The sequence below is a fragment of the Arachis hypogaea genome, chromosome 7, assembly GCF_003086295.3.
Source record: "Arachis hypogaea cultivar Tifrunner chromosome 7, arahy.Tifrunner.gnm2.J5K5, whole genome shotgun sequence".
NCBI lineage: Eukaryota > Viridiplantae > Streptophyta > Magnoliopsida > Fabales > Fabaceae > Arachis > Arachis hypogaea.
In genome coordinates, this window is record NC_092042.1 from 77,801,430 (window position 1) to 77,823,257 (window position 21,828).

The window sequence follows — 21,828 nt, forward strand, 5'->3', positions numbered from 1 at the left end:
CAGTGGAAAAGGCAAATAGCCCAACCTTGACAATCATGTCTTCAATCACGCCTGATGGGTATTTAATGGAGCCATCAGCAAGTTGGAGACATATCCGAGTTAGTTTGACTTCTTCAGTCAAAACCAAGCTTTCTGATAGTGGATGTAGGTATTAGGTTGATACTTGCCCCAAGATCACATAGAGCTTTCTTGATACAAGTACCCTCTAATGTGCATGGTATCATAAAGCTCCCAGGATCTTTAAGCTTTTCTGGTAAGCTTTTTAAAATGACTGCACTGCATTCTTTAGTGAGAAAAACTTTTTTAGTTTCTCTCCAATCCTTCTTATGACTTAAGATCTCTTTCATGAGCTTAGCATAAGAGAGTATTTGCTCAAGTGCCTCTGCAAACAAATATCTATTCGGTTGGGTTTAGCTCATTTTGACGGCCCTACTTCTGAAGGGAGGGAAGGGGTGAATGATATTAGGAGAATTGAAGAAGATGAAGAAAAATTGATTTTTAGTTTTATTGATATGTTTTGATTTGTTTAGAAGGAGACATGATTACCGGAATTGAAGAAGACGAAGAACGATTGATTTTTGTTTTTTGTAATATGTTTTTATTTTGTTGTTTCAATTATTTGAAATTATAAAATTAAGATTAATTGAATTCTAAAATTTGATTAATTTAAAAAAGTACTTTTGTATAATCAAATAAAAGAAGGATGTTTAAGTCTTTTCATTAAAATTAAATAAAATTTATTTTTTATTTTTATTTAATTAAAAGGGTATTTTGGTAAAAGTGGTGATATATTATATATTTAAAAAAGAAAAATTAAATGCTGACGTGGAAAATAAATTCTGTTTGTCTTATTGTTATTTGTCCACATATTAAACGTATCAGTACGTATTAATTTATCATCGTACCGTAGCAAACACCAATTTTTATTCCACTTGAAATTTTTTTGGTAAAGTTTTTAACAAGACAGCTACCTAAGATATTACAAGATAGTATACTACTAGTCTACTATTACCACTAGAAACATCCAAAAAATTAGAGAATGTTATAAATATATTTATTATAAATATCCTAAATTATAACCGTATTTTAAAATTCAAATAGATGAAGTCATTAGTTATAAATGTAACCTACTTAATGAACTAAGAATTAGATCCTTAACTATAAATAGCCTCTTTTAATATTCTTTAAATAACACAATCATTAATAAAATTATTTATTATTCTCTATATTTTCTTTCCTCTTTCCTCTTCTTTCAAACCTTAATCCTTATTCTCATAATAAATACAATATTTTTGCAATTTTTTGGATGCCATAAGACCTAATGTAAACAATATGATTATTCGAGTAGAATAACGAATACAATTTCACAAGAACCACAAGAAGCAACATATTTTAGACTAATAACATATTGTTTCTTCAAATATATCAGAACCAAGGAGCTATATTATTTAAATTTGCTGTACAAGATATGCTGATCAATTTATGGATTGAAGCAAGGATGATTAATCTTCAATGGCCTAAACCCATATTGAAGACTTGCTTCCCATATTTTGTGAATGCTAAACATCATGTCTCCACATTCATTAACGTCCCAACCTTCCAACGCATGCATTATTCCCGCGATACGCCATGCACTTAGCACTCTTCTTGGCAGCCAATTCTGTCGCATATATTATGAATTTCACAGATTTTTTAGATTTGCAATCACAACAAGTCAGAACAACAATACAATACTAATTTAAAAATCTTACGTGTACACTAAAAATTAAACAACATCAATCTATCTAGTAATTCATATATTTTTTTAAATAAATAATTAACCATTAAAATAATTAAATTTATTTTCACAAAAAAAAATTCTGTAAAAGTAAAATAACTAAATTTAAAAAATACTAAAATCAAATTTGTTTATTATAATAAAATAAAAAATTTGTCAAACATGTATTTTTTTAGGCGTGGTTAATTTTTGTATATATTTAACATAAATAATTTTTCAACTATACTACGTGTACACTAAAGTTAGCCATCAGTATAAAATACATATTGAAATACAAATATATATTAAAAATAAGTTAAACTCACACATGTATTTAAACACAAATATATTGATAACTGATTTTAGTAGTTAATTTTAATGTACAAATAGCATTTTTGATAATCTTTAGTTATTCGATCTGAATGGAAGTACATTAAGGTTGCAATATACTACACTAGCCGCAATGAACATAAAATCAAATTTAGAACCATATTTAAAAAAGTACACTACAACGACCACAATTCCTAAAATCATAACAACCATGATCGTTGCAATGTGTGATCTCTACTAACCTCACAAGAGTGGACATTCAATAAAGAAGAGGGAATTTCCATGGATGGTGTGATGTGGTAGAAGCAATCTTTACGAAGTTTCTTTGGAGAGAATTGAGAGAAAGGTATGAACAAGGTTCCTTTTGGGGCCATCTTTTGTTCAGCCTCGTTAAGTTGGTCCCCCACTAACCATATCTGAAAAATTATATATCCAAACCGGATGCATGATTTTCATGATTTCTTTTTTATTAAATTGCAAGGTAGCATTGTATTGTAACGTTGAAATTTGTCAAATAGAAATAAAATGGCGAACGAATTTGATTTTGATGTACCTTTGCAGCACAGGATCCAGGAAATACCAAGTTCTTTTTGAAGTTGGTGGAGATTGTTGATTGAAGACTTTCATAATCATCTTTGTATATGGTTGTAATCTAAGAGTATATCATATAGTTATATATAATATGTAATATCAGATCTATATATATATATATATATATATATATATATATATATATAGTTCAATTCGTAAAAATTTTATGTTTATTTAATTTGATATTAGGTTAATTTAGTCATTATGATTAGATTGAATTATTGACCAATAAATAGATTCTCTTATTGTATTTTTAAATGCCACAATGATATCTGAATATTAAATTTAATTTATTTTTAAATTATTATCATGAATTTTAATAAGAAGGAATTGTAGTAAAAAATTTGTACATTTTTGCCTAATAAGTATATATGAAGTTTAATTTTAATAATGTATTAATATATAAGAAATTTAACAAATTGATGTGTTTATTTTTTGAGATGATTATTCAAGCTTTAGATACAAAATTTAACCTTACCTATAATCTAACAAATATTGTTATATTGTTTAATTTGAATGCTCTAATTACTAGTCTGTGCTAATTAATATTAAGACTAGTAGTGTCCAATTTTGTATGGTTTAATTTACTTATTCTAAGATGATAATAACGAAAGAAAATACATTACTTTAGTTTGTTATTAGCAAATTGTGCTTGACTAATTATGTGTACTATTTTCACAAATCATTCTTCTAATAATTGCTTTTGTTCTTAGTTGAATCCTTGAAAATTCAACGTCTAGGTTCTATAACCAATTATTCGACTAATCCAAGCTATGATAATTGACTAAAGTTCAACGTCTTGTGTGACGAAGAATATATAATATGAACAATTAAACATACCTTGATGCCCCTTTCACATAAAGCATTGGCAATGGCATAGGAAACCTTATTAAATTGACCACAAATTAAAATTTGGGTTGCTTCTTTGGGAATGCTGTTAACAACAATGGCCACCACTAAGCTGCTTCCATCCACAATCTTTATTTTAAGGTTGGGATTGCTCTTTATGTAAAGCTCACCATATTTATTCAGTTTATCTCCCTTCATCCACAAATTGAATGATTTTAATTTGGAGCAATGCTATATAATCAATAAAATTGATGAGTTGTATTATAATTTGGTCATCTCTAAATATCTATTATCTATTATATATTACTAATTTTACAATTAAACTGTACTATATATTATTCTCTCATTACAATTGAAATTAACATTTTTCTTCTAAAATTAAAGAGTTCTTTCTTCCTTCCCTCCTCTCTTTTTGTATCTCTCGTTTATTCACTCATTCTATTTCTCTTATTCCTATACTGGCTGTATCTCTTTTATATATTATTATTAATAACTACTATAAATTTAATAATTAAAATATATAACATGACATTTTTAAATTATAATTAAAATTAAATTAAAATTAAAATATTAAAATTAAAATTGAAATATAGTTATAATATATTACTAATTTAACAATTAAAATACGTTACATGACACTCTCTCATTAAAATTAAGATGAAATATCTCTTTTAAAATTAATAAATTTTCTTTCTCCATCATTTTATATATCTATTTCTCTCCCCTTCTCTGTTTTTCTCTGTCATTTTTACTCTATATATATAATTTATAATTTATATTACTAATTTGATAAATTAAAATATATCACAAAGTATTCTTTTATTATAATTATAATAAAATCTTTTTTTTTCAAAATTAACAAACTCACTTTCTCCTTTTTCTTTATTTTTTTCTCTCTTTTCTCTCTCATTCTCTATCTATTTCTATATTTCTGCTATACAAACACTAAAACTAATATAATAATATAATTTAAATAGATTCACATAATATATTGAATTTATAATTAATTATTCTTAAAAAAATAATCCCATAATATTATCTATATAAATATTTTATTATTATTATACGCATATTTTTTTAGTATTTTTATTTAATTTTAAATTTTTATCGTTTATCTTTTTAATTTATATTTTTACTTTTATTCTTTCAAATATTTATTACATATAATTTAGCTGATAAGAACTTTTTTCATATGACTTTTTGTAAAAATAATTTAATTCTATAAATATTTATTTTTTTAGTCATAATCTATAATGTTAAGATAAAACCGATGTAATTTCAAATAATTTATATTTCCGTAACGTTATTATAGATAAAAATATTAGTTAAGTACTAAATTTTAAACCATAAACTTTAAATTTAAAATTTTAATACTATAAAAATAAAATATTAGTTAAAACGTTGACTGATATTAATAGTATTTCTCCCAACATTTTTCTTTAATTTATCACAAATTACAACTTATAATGCAACTTTGGTGAGTCATGATGCAAACATACAAATTAAAATATATAGGGACTAAATAATTACCTGGTTTAAAAGGCCCAAACTTAAGACCTTAACTCCGTTTTTCTCTGCCTCAAGTATTGCATCTTCTATCAGCCTGTTTAATGTTTTCCTTTGATATTTATTCAGATACTGCAAAAATTTTAAAAAGAGATATTATTCTTATCAATGTATTAACAGGCAATTAGGCATGAATGTATTTATTAATTTATATGTTGTTTATTAAATATGTATGATAATAATAAATATAAAATTAATCAAGATGATAAATACCTTATATTTAATTAGGAATTAAATTTAAGTCTTAAAAGTAACAAAATATAAGCTTTATGTATTATATATTATAATTAATTTTTTTTTAAATGTACATCAAACTTCTATTATTATATATGTGTGTGAAGAAATCTTTCACCTTTGAGGTACAATGCAAAAATAATATATTCTCGCTTGAAAATCATATATATAGTAATAAAGATACTGTAACACACGTATGTGAGTGAATTTTTTTCTAGGTTGAAAAATTATTTTAACAATTATTTTATAGACTTGTTTGGTTACAGTACTTTTTAGTTTGACCGACTGAATTTTTTGTAGAACCTAGAACTGCTTCTAGTTGTGTTAGATTATGCAGTTTATATATCTTGTCGTTGTGAAAATTAATTCCTAACAAGCCAAGTATGCAAACAATTATCCACCAATTTATTATCACATAAAAAATACATATTTGATCAGGGTTATGAAATAGGCTAGCTTAAACTTTTTAGATTTGGTCTATCTTTTTTTTTTTTTGGTCATTGATTTGGTCTATCTAAATCCGTGTGTTATATGGATTGACCGTTATTTTTTCTTTATTCACAAACCTTAGCTTTTTGGTCCAGATCATATATAGCCAATTTTGACAGATTATATAGACTAAACTATTTATTTTTTTATATTTTATTTTTTTAAAAAAAAGTTGAGATAAAAATCTAGTTTTAGGCTAAAAATTTGGGAAAAATTCCATTGGGCCAAAACCATTAAAAAAACAGTTTTTTTTAGTGATTGGTTCCACTCTTATGAGCTGGATCAAGAAAAAATATTGAGAAGTGTTGATTTATTTTAATATACAAAAAAATGGGCTTAAGCCCCTCAAAAGAAATATAAAAAGAGAGACTACCCGTTTATGGATCGATCTATTTAATTTGTTATTTTTTCGAGTTAATTAGACTTAGTCCGACTAATCCAAAGTTTAAATAGGTCTAACTTTAGAGATAAAAACCTGCCCCTTTAAGTAGGGGTGAACGTGAATCGGATCGAATCTGATCTAGCTAAAATTTCGATCTGATCGGTACTAAAGTCATCGGATCGGATTCAATACCCGTAATTTTTTAACTTGGATCCAATCGATATATCCGCAAAACACAAAAATATTTTTAAAAATTTATTTTTATTAAAAAATATCAATAAAATTTATTTTTTATATTCTTTTAAATATATTTATTTTTAAAATAATACTAATCATACTTTTCTTAAATAATAAATTAAAATAATACAATATATATGATAATTATTAGCTGAAATAAAATATTAAAAAATATTTACTTATTTATTTCTTTATTTTTGTAGATACCCACGCAGATATACGAATCGAATCCGATTCGATAGCCTTGCGGATCAGATCCATATCCGCAATTCTTTTATCGAATTCAGATAAACACCATGGATATGTGGATCGGATCCGATACATGAACACCTTTACCTTTAAGTAGATAAACAAATTGGTTTGACGAATTTAATGCATTTTAACGATTTTGTATTTGATATTTTATAAATTTTTTTATTATAATGCTTTAAATAAGTTTAATTATTGATCTATTGCAGATTTGTTTTTTATACTGTAATATATTTAATTATTCTAGTGACTAATTATTAATTAAAAAATAATACAAATTAACATGTATAAATATATAATAACTAATTTAGTGTATAATTTTTAAGGTGAATATATAGCATATTTTTAATAAGAAGATCTTACTTGTGAATGGAATCTTGGTATAACCCAAGTTTGCATATTGAGCATTTTGAAAACACTCCTCTCGGCAACAAATGTTTGACCAAAAAAGGAAGCCAACATAGCAAAGGAAAGAGTGATTGGACACATGAAATAGAGGTACCAGTTTGATGAAGATTGGGGTCTTGATGCTAAGGAAGAGAATCCCAACCTCAGATGATATATGGAATTAAGGGTTGTAAAGTGTGTTAGGTGTACCACATCAACTCTTTCTTTTTCTTTTTTCAATAATAATGACATTTCATATCTTGTGTCCGTACTTTTATCCATGGTTCCATAAATGTAATCATATATGGGCATGAACAGTGAGTAGTTTGTTCGAAACTGAGTGTGATGCAATGAGTGGAACCTGCAATGTAATATAAAAAAGCGTTGTTAAATAATATAATATAAAAAAAAAACATTGCTAGAAAAGTTCTACGTCCATACTTTTTTTTGTAACACGCTTTTTATAGTAATATTTTTTAAGAAACGTTGTTAAATAATAAAAAAATATTTTTAACAATCCTTTTTAAAATATTATAATCACCATAATATAGACATACTAAAATAATATATATACATTTTCTAGAGTTAGGATTTTATGAAAACAAAAAGCAAAACCAATAAAATTATGCATAACTTTCTACTTTTCCTTCTTTAATAAATCTTAAAATAAAATAAACTTTAATTAAAATTAATATTTGAGAGCCGTTAAGATGAAAATTTAGTCAAATCAGTTAAATCATCTAACGACTATCAAATATCAATTTCACGTTAAGAAAGAAACTTACGTTGGTGAATAGATGAGATATTTGAAGAAGGGGAAGATGGAAAAGAAGGACTTGGGAATGAACTCAAAATTGCAGTGACCCATATTGTTCATGAAGTCGATATATGTAATATAACCAAAGAGAGTTGTTATGGATAATGTCCTCGTTATAACTGCTGTGTATAGAGGAATTGCGAATAGTACACTATACGCCATATTTTCCGCAAAAGGATGGACCACAGCTACAAATTCATCAATAATAATATCTTAATATTCCTTCTCTTAAATTAAGTTTCCAGTAAAGCGGAAGAAAATAGAAATGAAAGTTACCAGTAATAGGTTCTGTAACAATGGAAGAATGGTGGTGAGAATGATATCGAGAGTAAAGGAAGTGGTGATGAAGTGCTCTGTGAAACCAGTAATAAAGAAACTCTACTGCTCCCACATGAAGCACCAACACCAAAACTGCACCATCCATTCTCCATAACGGTAAGTGTGAAGCTTCTGGAGATACCATGTAAACTATGTAACTCATAATTCCATTTAGCAAGATTAGGTCATCCCTGCAAATGTATCACAACCACAACTCATCACGTTCTTATTATATTAAGATTTAATTATTCTGTTGATCCTTATAATTTCACAAAATTTTCAATTAGGTTTTTATATTTTTTTTCCTTTTAATTTTAATTGGGGTCTTGCATTAAAATTTTTTTTCAATTAGGTCCCTCTTAGTAGTAATTAATTTAATTGTATAAAGACTCAACTAAAAAAAATTGATACAGGAACTCAAATAAAAAGAAAACAATGTATAGAAACTCAATTGAAAAAAAAAATTTGGTGTAGGAATTCGATTAAAAGAAAAAAAAAGTATAGGGGACCTAATTGAAAATTTCGCAAAACTATAGAGACTATCAGAGTAATTAAACCTTATATTAATTATTGCATTCTTTTTTATTCTGGAAAAAAAATTGAAGCAGCACTAACCAAGTGCTTTCTCGATCAACTTGTTCAAAGTCAATGCTCCGGTCAACGATTCTGTTTTTGCCTTTGGCAGTAAGATAGCGAGAAAGTGTGATCCAAATTTGGTGGTGTAGAATTCTGATCATCACCAACGGGAACAGAAGAAAGTAAAGAAGGTCCCTCTCCCTTGGATCTTTCACGAGAAAAGAGTAGGTGCTGTGTGCAATCCATGGTGCCAAAATTACCCACTTCATATACATATTCATGAGTTATGACCATACACATATAAAGCGTAAGTGTCAGCTGAATCATCATAATGTTAAGTGTTCATTTTATTATTAGTTATGATACCAAAAAAAAAATATCTAAGGGGATGATAGGAGCACAAAAAATATTCATTTAATTAAATAACATTTTTTGCATTAATATAAGTATATAGTGAACGATAATGCTAACAACAATGAAACCTTAAAAGTTCCAAGAGGCTTCCATGGCCAGTGAGTGAGTATGCCAGGTTTGGACGCCATTTGTAGCTGAGTTTGGGTGCTGTATAAGCTTCTAAGATTTTGTGACTTTATTTGGAAGCAGTTAGCTATATTTATATACGGTAGGATCTGTTAATCAGGTTGATTTTTCTTTCTTTGGCTTTGTTACTGCGGGTTATACTGTGTGACTTTAAGGCCATGTTTAATGTTTGGTTATCTTTAATGTCAACTAAAGAAGTGTGCATGTTTACCATTTATTCATGAATCTCGCTAGAGAGTTAAGGGAGTATTTGTACAATATGTATAATGAGTTATTTATTTTATTTAATATGAGTTAAAAAATGAATATCCAGAATAAAATACTACTAATTTCTTAAATACAATACATTCATATTATCTAGAATAACCATCCAAATACCAGGGATAATAAACATCTGATATCCTACTGAATCAAACATCCCTATAACCCCATTATATACATTGTACAAATATTTCATTACTCCTTATACTTCTTCTTTATTCATTGGGATACAAAATATAGAGAAAAAAAAAATTGAGTACTAGTAATTTTTAGGATAAATTATATAAATAGATAAAGTGTAGTCAAAATTATCCAATTGTAACCTTTTTAAAATAGGTATATTTTAGTCCTATACTTATTTTAATAATCAATATAGATATAGCAGTTTCAAAATTTATATATAAATTACAACAAAATGTAGCAATTTATAAAAATATTTAAATTTTACATTCAGATCTACTAAATCCATATATGAATTAGATAAATATTTTTAAATATTATAAAAATTTATTTAAATGTTAAAAATATTATGTTTTAAATTAAAGTGTAAATAATATCTATTTTTATCTCATTTTATTTAATTGATTGATATTAGCTTAAAAAATCGTAACCTTTCTTATTTTATTTTAAGCTAGTTGAATTTTAATTAATTACATTTTAATTTAAAACCTTATATTTTTAAATATTTTTTAATTTTTTTAATATTAAGATATTATTTAAATTATTTTGTATAAAACTAGGGATATAATATAACTCTTTGCAAACCTATAAATTCTTAAAATGTATCAAAAAATAGTTCTTTAAGTTTATTAGAATGATAAGGAGTTAGAGTTACATTGTTATCAAATTTGTGTTCCAAAAAATTTTTTTATGATTAATGTTATACAAACACATCATGCTATATATATGATCTATCCAATTATTACATACACACAAATTTATTCATCTAATCATCTTATCATGCATATTAATTTGCACAAAACATAATCTAAAATTTATCCATACATCTTAATCTTAATTTTTTCAAAATTAATATAATTTTAAGTAAAAGTAAATTTTAATATTAATTTTAAACTTTATAAAAACTGCATATATAAAATTTTTTATTTTTTAAACCACATAATAATATTTATTTCTTAAATTTTTGTACGTAAACCACATATATAACCTTTTTAAGCTAATATCAATAAATTAAACAAAGCAGGATAAAAAAAAGTTAGGTATCATTTACATTTTAATTTAAAATATTATATTTTTAAAATTAAATATATTTTTCTAATAACAAGATTTTAATATTTAAAATTATTTGTCTAATTTATTTATGCATTTAGTAAATCTGGATATAAAATTTAAATATTTTCGTAAATTACTACAGCTTGTCGTAGTTTATGTGTTGAAATTTTTTTATCAACAGCTACAATCTCTAACGTTTTATAATCTTAGTCAATTTTTACATAAATTTTTACCCCCTATAACAATTTATGTATAAATTTTAAAACTTCTATACCTATAGTGGTTTATATAGAATAATACATGATTGAAATATAATCATTTTAGAAATATTGTAATTGAGTAACTTTGATATGAATTTTATTTATTTATATAATTTGTCCTAATTTTTATTTATATTGACCAACAATTTTAGTTAACATATATATTTTATTAGTATATTTGAATTTTGTTTTAACATCAGTTTATAAAAATACAATAATAATTAAATGTTAATGAAAAAGAGTAATTATACTAACTCTGTAATAATATATATATATATATAGGAGATATATCTTGTGAGAATGAGATTTTATATGAGAATATGAGAATATCTTTATAGCTATTAAATTAATTTAAATGGTTAAAATTAAATATACTTATTTAATGGTATATAAGTAATGTATTTATTATAGTCATTGAATTTATGTGTGAACAGTGATGAACTCAAAAAATTTATATTAGAAGACAAAAATAATATACATTACTATCAAAAGATATATTATTCTAAATTCAAAAAAATAAAAGTGCATATTAATTATTTGAATAAAAAAATAAAAAATTATATATAATAAAATAAAATAAAAAATATTTATAATAAAATCATTTAAAATTTAAAATGAGAGCATATATATATATATATATATATATATATAAAGAGTGGGGATAAATGCCCCCTATTACACTACTTGAATCAGTCCCTGTGTGAATGTATTTATAATCATTACATTTATAGTCATTGTTTTAATTTCTATTAAAATATATTTAATAAATAAATTAAAATTAGATTTCTTAATCCAAATAAAATTAAAAGTATTTTTGATAACTGAATGTATTTTTTAAAAATTATACAAATATGAAATAGAATTTTTTAAAAAATGAAAAATAAATATTTTTTTTAAAACTAATCCAAAGTAACTGTATATTACATTGTTGATAATTCTTAAAACAATTTAGTGATTTAAGATTTATTGAAAGGAATAAAGTTTTTTTAATAATTATTTTAAAGAATCTTTTAATATAAAAAGAAATTACAGAACTATATGAGAGAAGGAAGAAGTTAGAAAAAAAAAATAATAAAGGAGTAGTAGATGAAGAAGAAAGAAAAAAGGTAGGGAAAGGAAAGAGAAGACAGAATAATCATTGCATTTGTGTTTACACATATATTATGTTTTTATTTAGAGTTAAATCACAGTGAGTCAAAATTGTTTACCTATATATACACATTTTGCATTAGGTTACTAAAACTTCATTCATAAATCACAGTTATTTAATTTGCAGCAATTTATTATGGGTTATAAACAAAAGAAAAGAATACAAACCGTTGAGTTGCGCAATCAAACATCCAGTGATGGATTTTTTTTATATAATCTTTTTACAGTATAAAAAAATTTTAATTTTTTAACCAATTATTTTTAAAAAAATAAAAAATTTATAAAATGGATATACAGAGACATAATGGACATGTTCCTCTTGTATATGTTCCATAGGTGAAGTTGTAATGGTCTAGTACCATTACTTGTTTTAAGAATTATCAATAACGTAATACAAGATTCGTTACTTTAGATAAGTTTTAAAAAATATTTATTTTTCATTTTTTAAATATATTTATTAAGAAATTCTATTTTATATTTGTATAAATTTTTAAAAAATACATTCAGTTATTAAAAATACTTTTAATTTTACTTAGATAAAGAAATTTAATTATTTTAATTTATTATATATTTTAATAGAAATTTAAAACAATAGCTATAGATGTAATGGTTATAAATGCATTCACACATAAATTTAATGGCTATAATAAATACATTACTTGTACCATTAATTAAGTATATTTAATCTTAACCATTTAAATTAATTTAATGGCTATAAATGTATTTTCACATTTTCATATAAAAATCTCAATACAACTTATATAGTCAAAGTCGTTGGACTGCGAAATCACATTGACGGAGACCTTTAAGTAAACCCACACCCTGAAGGAGAATAAAGCGAAATTTGTTAATCAGTGGTCTCAGAACTATTATGTGAGTAAACATACGTCTGATTATCTTTTGCTATGAAATTATTAGATATTAATTGTATATCTGTCTTAGCTTTCTAATCATACAGTAACTTGTGTTAATTGCACAGGAATCTTATACACAGAGACTAGAGGCCACGACTCAGCAGTCTCAACAAAGTAGGAATCGGAGGTCGGGGTCTACGGCCTCAATAGTCGACCCTGATGCAGTTTGGCGTGAGACCGCCTTAGCCTCGTACAAGAACTGCGTATATAGGATGAGATTGTTCTTCGCTAGTAACCTCCGCACCTCGATATTGAGGCCGTCGTCAGGCTCCGCCACCAGTCAAGTTGTCCAGCCCGAGAAAGGTGTGCATCTAAGGCTCTAGGTGCAAGAGCTCTAACGTAGCCTTCACCAGCAGACTCAGGAGCTTAACAATTATCAGGAGAGGTATCAGAAGATCCTCATCCGCGTGATGTCTACACATGAGCTCAGGTTGGAGTTTAAGGAGTTGTTGGAGCAGATGCAGCGTATGGAGACTCAGATGGAGATGTACCAGGACCAGATGCACGCCGCTGTTATCGACCCTGCAGGTGGCAGCGGTAGCGTTGGTGGCACACGGACATCGTCAACGCCTCCTGCATTGCCGACTAAAGACCACGGGGATGACTACGACGACTACTACTGGGATCTGTAGATATTAGGTTTTTGTTTTATTATTTCATATTTATTTAGTGTACTTGACTTTCATTTAATTTGCACATTGTATTATTTATTTATTTTAAGTAAAAAAATTTCATTATATTATTTATGAACTGGCCACTAATTGTATGAAAATAATTTCAATTTAAAATTAAAATTAACCATTTATTTCAAATAAAAAAATAACATTATCGTCGGAATTACCGTAAGAATAATTCAACGGTAACATGGCGTGAAACAACAAGTTTTGGTGCCAACGTTACCACCAGAAAAATCCGCCAGTAATCAATTCGTTTCCTGAGCTGGTAATTCATTGCGAAATTCGATGGTAATTACCGTCGGATAAAATAAATCCAACGATAAATATTTACCGACGAGGTTTATACTATCTGATTGCTTTCGACAATAAATCTGACGATAAATTGATTACCATCAGATATATGTAAAGAGACTAACGATAAATCCGACGATACTCAACGTTTTTTTTTTGTAGTGTATCTTGTTTGTTAAAAAAATTGATATAAATACAATAATTAAAAAAAAAGTTTTTTATTTATCTTTCTCTTACGATAAACAATCATCAATATTCTTCCACCACTATTCTTCACAAGATATCATCAATCCAAACAAAAATTCACAAATCTAAGAATATAACAACTAGATCAACAACTTAAATGATAAAAAATTAAATCAAATATTTTTTTTTTAAAAAAAGAAAAGCGAGAGAGACAAGAAAGAACAAGCACAAAAGGAAGAGAAAAAAAAGAAAAAAAAAAGACAATAAGGGTTAAAATTTGAAAATTTGATATTTTTGTGAGTACAAAATAAAAAAAAATATTATTAGAAATTTCTCTCTCTTAACCAAGTTTTGTGTTCCAAATTATATGTGCGACTAAAACACTCAGATACAAAAATGACATGAACATAACATTTTAAAGTCAAATTTTTTACCTTCCCCTCAATCCAATTTCATAATTCCATTTCAAGTCAAATTTGAAACATTTTGATTGGCTTGTTCTTTGATAATATATCGTATGTGCTAAAATTCATATAATAACTCAAGAATAAATTTGATATTCAGATATTATTGTAAATGTTCTTGTGTTGTGTATGAATGCACAATAAAAAAAAATACTTATTTAATTTATAGACTAAAAATACAATTTAATCATAATGAAAAAATCAAGATAATATCAAACTAAATAAACATAAAAACAATTGAAAATATACCTTAATACTATATTGATATATGATATCTAAATATGTTCTAATATTCTGTATTACCCTTGTAAAAAGACTTTGTGTATTCTTATCTTTATCTTTAATTTCTTATATTTATGTTTATATTAAAAAAATGTGTACATTAATCATACATATTTTTACTCTGACGGCCGTGCATATGTTAAAAGGCTTCATTACATGTCACACGGTAAATTGCGATGGTTTATTTTGATAATGGTGGTGGATTTGAAATCGCCGTAAAATCACATGCATTCCAGCGATTATATCAAGCGGTGTGGTTTGTAGTGCAGGAGTTAAATTTTTCGACAGTCACAAATCGTCGCAATTTAAATTAGTTAAATCTTTTAATAATAAATTTGAGGTGGTCAGTAACCGCTGCAAGGGTAACCGCATAATTTTTAAAATTATTTTCGGCTGTTTTATAATTGCCACTAGTTCCAGTATAGAATGTCGCGTCGCAAAAATGTTGTATTTTGTTGCACCCTAAATTGCCGCAGTTTTTTTAATAATATTCTAGAGGTATTTTTTGGCTCTTTTTGGACTCTTTTAATATTACAAATATTATTATTTTTTATCTAAAAATTTAAATTGATGACAAAAACAAATAAAAATGTAACTACAAAATAAATTAATATATTTATAAAAATATAAATAAAGTGTATCTCTTGTTAAGAGTTGCATAGTCAACTTTAAAAAAAATATATATTTCAAATAAAATAATATCCAATTTTAATATCTATTTTTCACTCTATCATTCTAAGAAATTCATCTCTGCAGCAATGTCTGGTGGCAGCTTTTTACTGTGCCATTGAATTAGATATCTCAGATAACTCTTTATTTTCTGCTGCCTCTTTTTCTTCTCTATTGCTACTTCATCCTCTATTGTCTTTCTTTTCAATTTCTTGGCTGTCACCTCTGCCTGTAGTTCAAGAAATACCTTTTGGGTCTTCTTGATTTGAACTTTGTCGTCCGGTTGATGCGAATTCGAACCAAATAGTTGACTAAATTAGGAGGCGGTTCGAAACTCACGCTACGCACTCTATGCGAGTACTCTTTTTCGAGAGCTTGAGCAAGCGAATTATTTTGAGACAAAATTCTAGAGGACTCATTTTGTTTCTCAATCTCCACAATTATTCTTTCTTACAAACATAAATAAGCAAACATAAACAATTACGAGTTAGGGCATAATTAAATAGACTTTCAACATAATTTCAAAATTAAAATCAACGGAAACAACATAAAATAATCTCAACATAGTACTTACATCAATTGTCCTAGCTTCTTCATAGATATAAGAGTCATCTCTTCATTTGTGCACTAAGTTCCATAACTTCTGATCCCTACTAAGTTTCTTCTCTTGTAGTTCCGACTGTAATAATATAATTTATACTATCACCGTATTCCACCCAATTAAAAAAAATGTAAATGAAGAGATAGAAAAAGTGAATTTCAAATGTAAATTATTTCTTTTTTTTGTCTCATCAAACTTCTCGAACTGTCAATACGAATGTATATTTGTTTCGATTGATTTACAGTATTTTTCTACACTTTTATGTTATCAGAAATAAGAATAATTAGACATCAATTTTGTCCAACTCAATGCAACCTAAATAACATTTATTACTGTCTTACAAATTTAAAATAACTTACTTTCACTCAAATTAAAATAACTTTTTTTATTATTAAACAAATATTTTGAAAAAATATTATTAAAAAATATTATTAAAATATGAAAAATACTTTTTTTTTTTAACAACACTTGTAGAATCACTGTAGTAGTGATTATATAATAATATCCTAGAATCCTAACTAGTCAAAGAAGAGAGCTAATAATGATCATTCTGTAATTATTATATTGCTTTATTATTGATAAACATAATGAATAGCTTTTTTCTTAAATTAGAATAGTACTTTTTTCCAACTGTACGATATGTGGTAATGATTGAGCAATAGAGCTAACCCGCCAGATTCCTCACATTTTTGTTCATTCTCTTTCAAGCTTAGTCATATTCACCTACAATCCCATCATTGTATTTATTATTTTATTTAGACTCAATCCATGAGACATCAACATACTATTTTTTTTTTTTTTTGTGACTATCAACATACTATTTTAAAAGCATGCAAACATGCCAAGAGCGTTCTAAAATAATAATTGAATTGATTTAGAAATCAATTTTAAGATTTAAATTGTAAATTAGTGATAACTGAATAATTTAAGTATATTAGTGTTTTATAATTTTATCATTTTCTATCCAATTATATATTACATAGACTTCTGCCTCCTCTTCTAAATCTCTATTTTCTAAATACTAATATCTAAATAGTAAATTATTCTTTTTATTTATTTAAAAATTGAGATTAACTTAATTATAACCAAATCCTATGGAAAAGTTGCAAAAAGAATTAAATAAATGAATGAAATTTGTGAATCAAATCCATTCTCTCTCTCTCTCTCTCCAAACTAGATAATTAGTTTGTGGATCAAATCATTCCAATTAAAAAGAAAAAATTCAAACACATGCAGAAGGATTTTTCGTTACTCACTTTCGAAGTAATTAAGTTTGTTGACTCAACCAAGCTATTAAGGATTTCCATTACTAACTTCTAACTAATCGATTTATGGTTGAACTCGATAAATAATTTTAATAATACTCTCTCAAGGTCATCATTATCCAATTGTCTTAGTACAATTATCTAACTTATTTAATAATATGAAAAAATTTTATGGATTCATAATATGATAACTGTTGGGCTACTGTGGGGAGCTCTTAAGATTTAGAGGAGGAATTAATTGAGAGAATATAAAATGAAAAAACACTACATCTAATTCAAAATTTTAAGGTAATAAGTTAGGATTTGGATCTTCTAAATTTTGAATTTTTATTTTAGAGGGTAAAGTGTGATCTTCTACCCTTAAATGGTTTCTCTCTCATATTTACTCTTAACCCCACCTATAAAATAAATGGTGAGATTACACTTTACTCTCTAAAGTGAAATTCAAACTTTAGAAGATCCAAATCCAATAAGTTAATGGGTCTCTTATTTTATAAACTTATAACTCTTCTTTGTTTTCTTCAATGTGGTTTCATTTCGAAGTTTGTAAATAGGTTCCTTCTCAATTTTTCAATTTCTTCAGCATCACTTCCCGTTATGATCGTATCATCCACATAGATTATTAGGCAAGTGATTAAATCTCCCTGTTTTTTTCAAAAAAGGGTATGATCAAAGTTGCTTTACTTGTACCCATACCTTTTCATGGCATCTAGTAAATATTTCAAACCAGACACGTGGAGATTGTTTAAATTAAACCCATAAAGAGCCTTCTTCAATCGGAAAACTTCATGTTTTCTAAATCCCGTTGAAAAACTTGGAGGAGCTTCCATGTACACTTCTTCTTTCAACTCTCCATGCAAGAAAGCATTCTTGACATTAAATTGATGGAGTAGTCAATCTTCATTTGTTGCTATTAAAAACAACACCCTGATAGTATTAATCTTTACAACCGGTGAAAAAGTTTTAGTGGTCAATCTGCATTGTTATATAGAGATCCCAGTAATTCTGTCAGCAACATTGGCACTATAATACTAGAATTGCTTTGTCTTTATTGTGTTGGCATGGGATGCGCAATAACGTTCTTCTTTTGTTGTCCAGTCCTTAATTGTGAAATAAGTTCTGTTTACGAAATTAACACATAATGCTTAAAATAAAAAAAATATAAAAAAATAAGTAAATATATAATTTTTTATTTATATAAAAAGGCCATTATTTTTATTTTTGCCTACTATACCTTTTTTTATTATTTTTAATTAACATGAGTAGAAATTAGAGAGATATTAATTTGGAGGGAGAATATTGATACAACTGAAAAAATTGAGATTTAAGAGAAAGAAAAAAAAAGAAATAGTGATATAATAGACATTTTTTGTCTCGCTATTCTTCTAATTTATTTTTTTAATAAAAATTAATAATTGTCTTAATTAGTTTGCTTAAGTAAAAAATGACAGATATATTAAAAATGTGAGAGTAAAAAACTAAATTATATTTAGAGTTAAAATAGTGATTTATTCTTTAATTATTGTACGAATTTTATTAACAATGGTCTTATGACATTCTTTAAGAATATTAAAATTAGACTATTTAAATAAAAATATAAATTAAATGTAAATTTATTAAGTTTTACTCTTAAATAATTGGTTTTTTAGAATACCTTTTAACTAAACCTTTTTATATAAGAAAAACTAAAACGTTTCCATATGTTGAAAGACTTAATAATCATAGTTATCAAATTCGGACAGGACCGGCCGGTTCGACCGAAAAATCGGTGAACCAAACCCTTATTCGGTCCGGGTTAAGAGTCAAACCGTACAAGTAAATGAACTGACTAGACTCGAAAAATCCGGTGAAAACCGGACTAAACCGCGAACCGAACCGAATCAATCAACTCGCAAGATGACGTCAGCATGTGCATTTTAAAAATTTTAACACGGTGTCACCTGACACTCCTGGAGAACAAAAGGAGCTGTTAACCACCAAGCCAACATGTTTTATTGTATTATCAATGCCTTTTCATAAATATATTATAACTTCTTAAACATATTTTAATTAATAACTTTATCTTATTAACTCTTTTACTCATGTAAAATTTAAAATCTCCTTACACTTTTATCTTTTTATTCTAATAAGTAATTTTATATTTAATTTAATTAATTTTTTATTTTATATTTATTCACTTAAATTAATTATTTTTTAATTTTACATAATTATTAAAAATATTAAATGTTGTTAAATATTCTTTAAATTAAAAAATAAACAAAAATATTTTTATTAATCATACCATATTTTTGTTATTAATAATTATATAATATTTATTAATATTAACTCTTTTTCAACATATATTTGATTAATATAATTAATTAATAAATTGTTAAAATATTAAAATAACTTAATTTTGTATAAAAAATAAATTTTATATAATTATTCAATTATAACCGAATCAATCGGTTTAACCTGTGACCCAACGGTTGAATCAGTAATCCAGTGATCCAGTAGTCTCACCGAGTTGATTACCGGTTCAGTTCTGATAACTATGTTAATAATGGACATCCAGTTCATAAGAAAACAAAAACCCTCCTCAAATGACTTTTTGAATTATAGAATATCGATAATATAGAGAAATATCTTAAGATGAAGAGAATTTAATTGACACGTTTGGATTCCGATCCCTTGCACAATTTTTTTAAGTACAATTTAAAAAGTTTTCCATATGTCGTTCAAAGACTTATTAATCAACCCCAGACCCCAGTCATTCATAAGAAAAGGACAAAACTATACTTATCATGGAAATTATTAAAATGAAGAAAATTCAATTGGCACGTTTAATTAAATCTATAATCATTATAAATGATGGAAAAATGATTTCTTTCTTTCACGCTAATTTATCATTTCTATTGACGTGGTTCAAGCCATCCCCAGGAGACAAGAAGAAACATTGATCGTTGCTCCATAACTTCTCTGTGGATGCTAGAACTTCAATAAAGTGGGGAATACATTACTGTTACAACCAATTGAATGAAAAGTAGCAAGTAATGTCAAGAATTAAATGATGAGTGCTACTAATAATAATCATTATTAGGAGTGCATTTGGATGAAATTTTGTAAAATTTTAAGAAATTTGAAATATAAAGTAGTTAAAATAAATTATTTTTAAATGCAGTCATTTTAATTTTTAGATTTAGATACACAATTAATTGAATTAAATGCTACAATAATAGAAAAAGAAAACGACAAAAATATTTATATTTCTCTTTCATGGTAGATGGAATTCGTTTTATTAGAGGGGATTTGAGTTTTCTTTAATCTTAGCTAAATACTAGTTCTATTTATCTAAAAATTTAATGCACGTATATTAAATATATTCTAGAAATATGATAATATTTGTCTTATCCATTGTAATTAATTATATCTAGATTCGATGGATTTAGCTAGGACGTAACGTTATCACTACTACTACTACTACTACTACTACTACTACTAATAATAATAATAATAATAATAATAATAATAATAATAATAATAATAATAATAATAATAATAATAATAATAATCACCTATCAAATAAGAATAAGCACCTATTTATTATTGTGCTGGTAGGCAGAGAACAATTTCCTCAAGATTTGGCTTTTTAATCATCTGTTTGAAAGAGTCAAAATAATAATCCTCAATGAATGTGGCAATACGGATATTTTATTGAGAATAAAATGAGAAATAAACCTATAAAAAAAATTATACTTTAAATAAATTAATCTTAAAAAAATATTAATAAAATTTTTAATTATAACAAATGTGGGCATATTTATTTTTAAATTAGTTTCCATACTTTTAATTTAAATTAACTTATCCATATCTATTATTATAGAATACTTTACTAGTATTTCTTTTTTAAAACACTAAAAGAAAACAGTTTTATTGTCACGCTTTTGGTAACTTATCGCTACGCTTTTGCAGATTGCCACACTTAAAAAGCGTGCCAGAGAGATATGGCCACGCTTTTAAAACGTGACGATAGCGAGATACAACCACGCTTTTAAAGTGTGACGATAGCGAGATACAACAACGCTTTTAAAACGTGGCGATAGCGAGATATGGCCACGCTTTTAAAGTGTGGCGACAGCAAGAGATACGGCTATGCTTTTAAAGCGTGGCGATAGCCTTTTCAAATTTAAAAAAAAAATTCCTTTTTCTGACTTTACCTTCATCACTACACAATATAAATTTTCAGTCATTTTTTATTATCAAACCTATAAATATA

At 26.0% G+C, this 21,828-nt stretch overlaps 1 protein-coding gene across 1 annotated transcript; it reads right to left on the reverse strand.

Annotated features, from left to right (window-relative positions):
• Positions 1–1,480: 1,480 nt before the first annotated feature.
• On the reverse strand, positions 1,481–9,323 carry LOC112701648 (very-long-chain aldehyde decarbonylase CER1-like). The gene is made up of 10 exons (XM_072198869.1): positions 9,264–9,323; positions 8,821–9,044; positions 8,164–8,396; positions 7,856–8,075; positions 7,047–7,431; positions 5,057–5,164; positions 3,518–3,718; positions 2,640–2,738; positions 2,329–2,502; positions 1,481–1,660 (listed from the first exon to the last, which is right to left on the reverse strand). The coding sequence occupies exons 1-10, from the start codon at positions 9,321–9,323 to the stop codon at positions 1,481–1,483; spliced, it is 1,884 nt and encodes a 627-aa protein (XP_072054970.1).
• Positions 9,324–21,828: the final 12,505 nt, after the last annotated feature.

Coding starts and splice junctions, on each gene's coding strand:
- LOC112701648 (XM_072198869.1), bottom strand. CDS start 9,323: ATGGCGTCCAAACCTGGCATACTCACTCACTGGCCATGGAAGCCTCTT. Junction 8,397..8,820: donor GTTGATCGAGAAAGCACTTG/GTTAGTGCTGCT, acceptor ATACATTTGCAG/GGATGACCTAATCTTGCTAA. Junction 3,719..5,056: donor GTTTGGGCCTTTTAAACCAG/GTAATTATTTAG, acceptor TTGTGGATGAAG/GGAGATAAACTGAATAAATA.